Consider the following 2,390-nt stretch of genomic DNA (forward strand, 5'->3'; position numbering starts at 1 on the left):
CCGGCAGGACTCTTGTTTCAAAGGGGACAAAGTGCTTCAGCAACAGCACAACTTTGAGAAATGCATCATCACCACCATCACCACCATCATCATCACAGGAAGTTTTCTTAGGACACCAACAAAACTTGCAATTAACAGAGCAAAAGGAGATCGAGGAACCGAGGAGAGAAAGACAGAGAGAGAGGCAGAAAAAAAGGAAAATATACCCACACACAAAGCCTTAAAGGAAGAAGAAAAGGAAAAGTTTCACTCTGAGAGGGGAAGGCTGAAAGGAGGAGATGTACTCCTAGGGGAGCGGAGGGGAGAAGGCACGGGGGCTTTTTGATCCCCCCCCCCCTTTTTTCGCTTTTTAGCCTTTGTTTGGTTTCCTCCCTGCGAGCAGCAAACCCGGGCGAGAAGAAGGCGGAGGAAAACTACATGTACAGCTAAATATTTCTCTTTTTTTGGAAAAAAAAAAGAAAGGCTAAAAAAATATAAAAGGCGAAGCGAGAGCCGGCGACCGCAACGAGCGCGCCGCGGAGCGGAGGCAGGACGGCCGGCGGACGGGCGGAGGAGAGCGCGCAGCGGAGCGCTAGCAGGTGAACCCCGCGCCCCGGCGCCCCGGCGAGGCTGGGAAGGCGGCGGCGGCGGCGGCGCGGGCGGCGGCCCCGGCAGCGGCCCCGGCAGCGCCGGGCAAGGGCGCTCGCGGCGGGCGCCCGGCAGCCGGCGGCGGCGGCGCAGCGGAGTCTGCGGCGCGGCGGGGGCGAGCGGCGGGCGGCGGGCGCGGGATGGCCGCGGCCACCTCTAACCCCTACCTCCCCGGCAACGGCATCCTGGCGGCCGGCTCCATCGTCCACGCGGACTCGGGCGGCGGCGGCGGCGGCGGCGGCGGCGGCATGCAGCCGGGGAGCGTGGCCGTCACCTCGGTGGCGGGCGGCTACCGCGGCGACCCGGCGGCCAAGATGGTCCAGAGCGACTTCATGCCGGGCGCCATGGCCGCCAGCAACGGCGGCCATATGCTGAGCCATGCCCACCAGTGGGTGACAGCCCTGCCCCACGCCGCCGCCGCCGCCGCCGCCGCCGCCGCCGCTGCCGCCGAAGCGGGCTCGCCCTGGTCCGGCAGCCCCGTGGGCATGACGGGCAGCCCCCAGCAGCCGCCGCCGCCGCCCGACGTCAAGGGCAGCGGCGGACGCGACGACCTGCACTCGGGCGCGGCGCTGCACCACCGGCCGCCCCACCTGGGCCCCCCGCACCAGGGGCACCCGGCGGCCTGGGGGGCGGCGGCGGCCGCCCACCTACCCTCCATGGCCGGCGGGCAGCAGCAGCAGCAGTCGCTCCTCTACTCGCAGCCCGGGGGTTTCACGGTGAACGGCATGTTGAGCCCCCCCCCCGGCGGTCAGAGCCTGGTGCACCCGGGGCTCGTGCGCGGCGAGACGCCGGAGCTGGGCGAGCATCCCGGGCATCATCACCACCACCACCACCAGCACCCCGGGCACCACCCGCCGCACCACGGCGGCGTCAACAGCCACGACCCGCACTCGGACGAGGACACGCCGACCTCCGACGACCTGGAGCAGTTCGCCAAGCAGTTCAAGCAGCGGCGGATTAAGCTGGGCTTCACCCAGGCCGACGTGGGGCTGGCGCTGGGCACCCTGTACGGCAACGTCTTCTCGCAGACCACCATCTGCCGCTTCGAGGCCCTGCAGCTCAGCTTCAAGAACATGTGCAAGCTGAAGCCTTTGTTGAACAAGTGGCTGGAGGAAGCCGACTCTTCCACGGGCAGTCCCACCAGCATCGACAAGATCGCCGCCCAGGGCAGGAAGAGGAAGAAGCGGACCTCCATCGAGGTGAGTGTCAAGGGGGCCTTGGAGAGCCACTTTCTGAAATGCCCCAAGCCCTCCGCCCAGGAGATTACGAACCTAGCGGACAGCCTGCAGCTGGAGAAGGAGGTGGTCAGGGTTTGGTTTTGCAATCGGAGGCAGAAAGAGAAACGGATGACCCCCCCGGGGATCCAGCAGCAGACCCCCGACGATGTCTACTCCCAGGTCGGCACCGTCAACTCCGACACGCCGCCCCCTCACCACGGACTGCAGACCAGCGTGCAGTGAGGGGCACCGCGGGCGGGCCGGGCAGCGCGGGGGCAGCGCGGGCCAGGCCGGGCCGGGCACCGCCGCCGGCACCGCCACCGGCTCCGGCACCGCCGCGCACAGCCGCACGCTCACACAGACACACACGCGCGCACACACACACACACACACACACGATCCAGGCTCGTTCAGACTGCTTGTGTTTATATATATATGGATATATGCGTGCATCTATATATATATAAGATCGATACCAATAGGGAGCGGTGGAGAAGGTCGATCCGAGCGAGAGCGTTTAGACCGTGTTGGGAAAACGGGGTGGAG

At 66.5% G+C, this 2,390-nt stretch overlaps 1 protein-coding gene across 1 annotated transcript; it reads left to right on the plus strand.

The window, feature by feature from the left end:
* The first annotated feature begins 767 nt into the window (after window positions 1-767).
* On the plus strand, window positions 768-2,087 carry POU3F3 (POU class 3 homeobox 3). The gene has a single exon (XM_059840389.1). The coding sequence runs from the start codon at window positions 768-770 to the stop codon at window positions 2,085-2,087; it is 1,320 nt and encodes a 439-aa protein (XP_059696372.1).
* The last annotated feature ends 303 nt before the right edge of the window (window positions 2,088-2,390 follow it).

This window comes from Haemorhous mexicanus, chromosome 2 (genome assembly GCF_027477595.1).
Source record: "Haemorhous mexicanus isolate bHaeMex1 chromosome 2, bHaeMex1.pri, whole genome shotgun sequence".
In the NCBI taxonomy this organism is placed as follows: Eukaryota; Metazoa; Chordata; class Aves; order Passeriformes; family Fringillidae; genus Haemorhous; species Haemorhous mexicanus.

Excerpts from the sequence above, each read along its gene's own strand:
- POU3F3 (XM_059840389.1), top strand. The coding sequence starts at position 768 with ATGGCCGCGGCCACCTCTAACCCCTACCTCCCCGGCAACGGCATCCTG.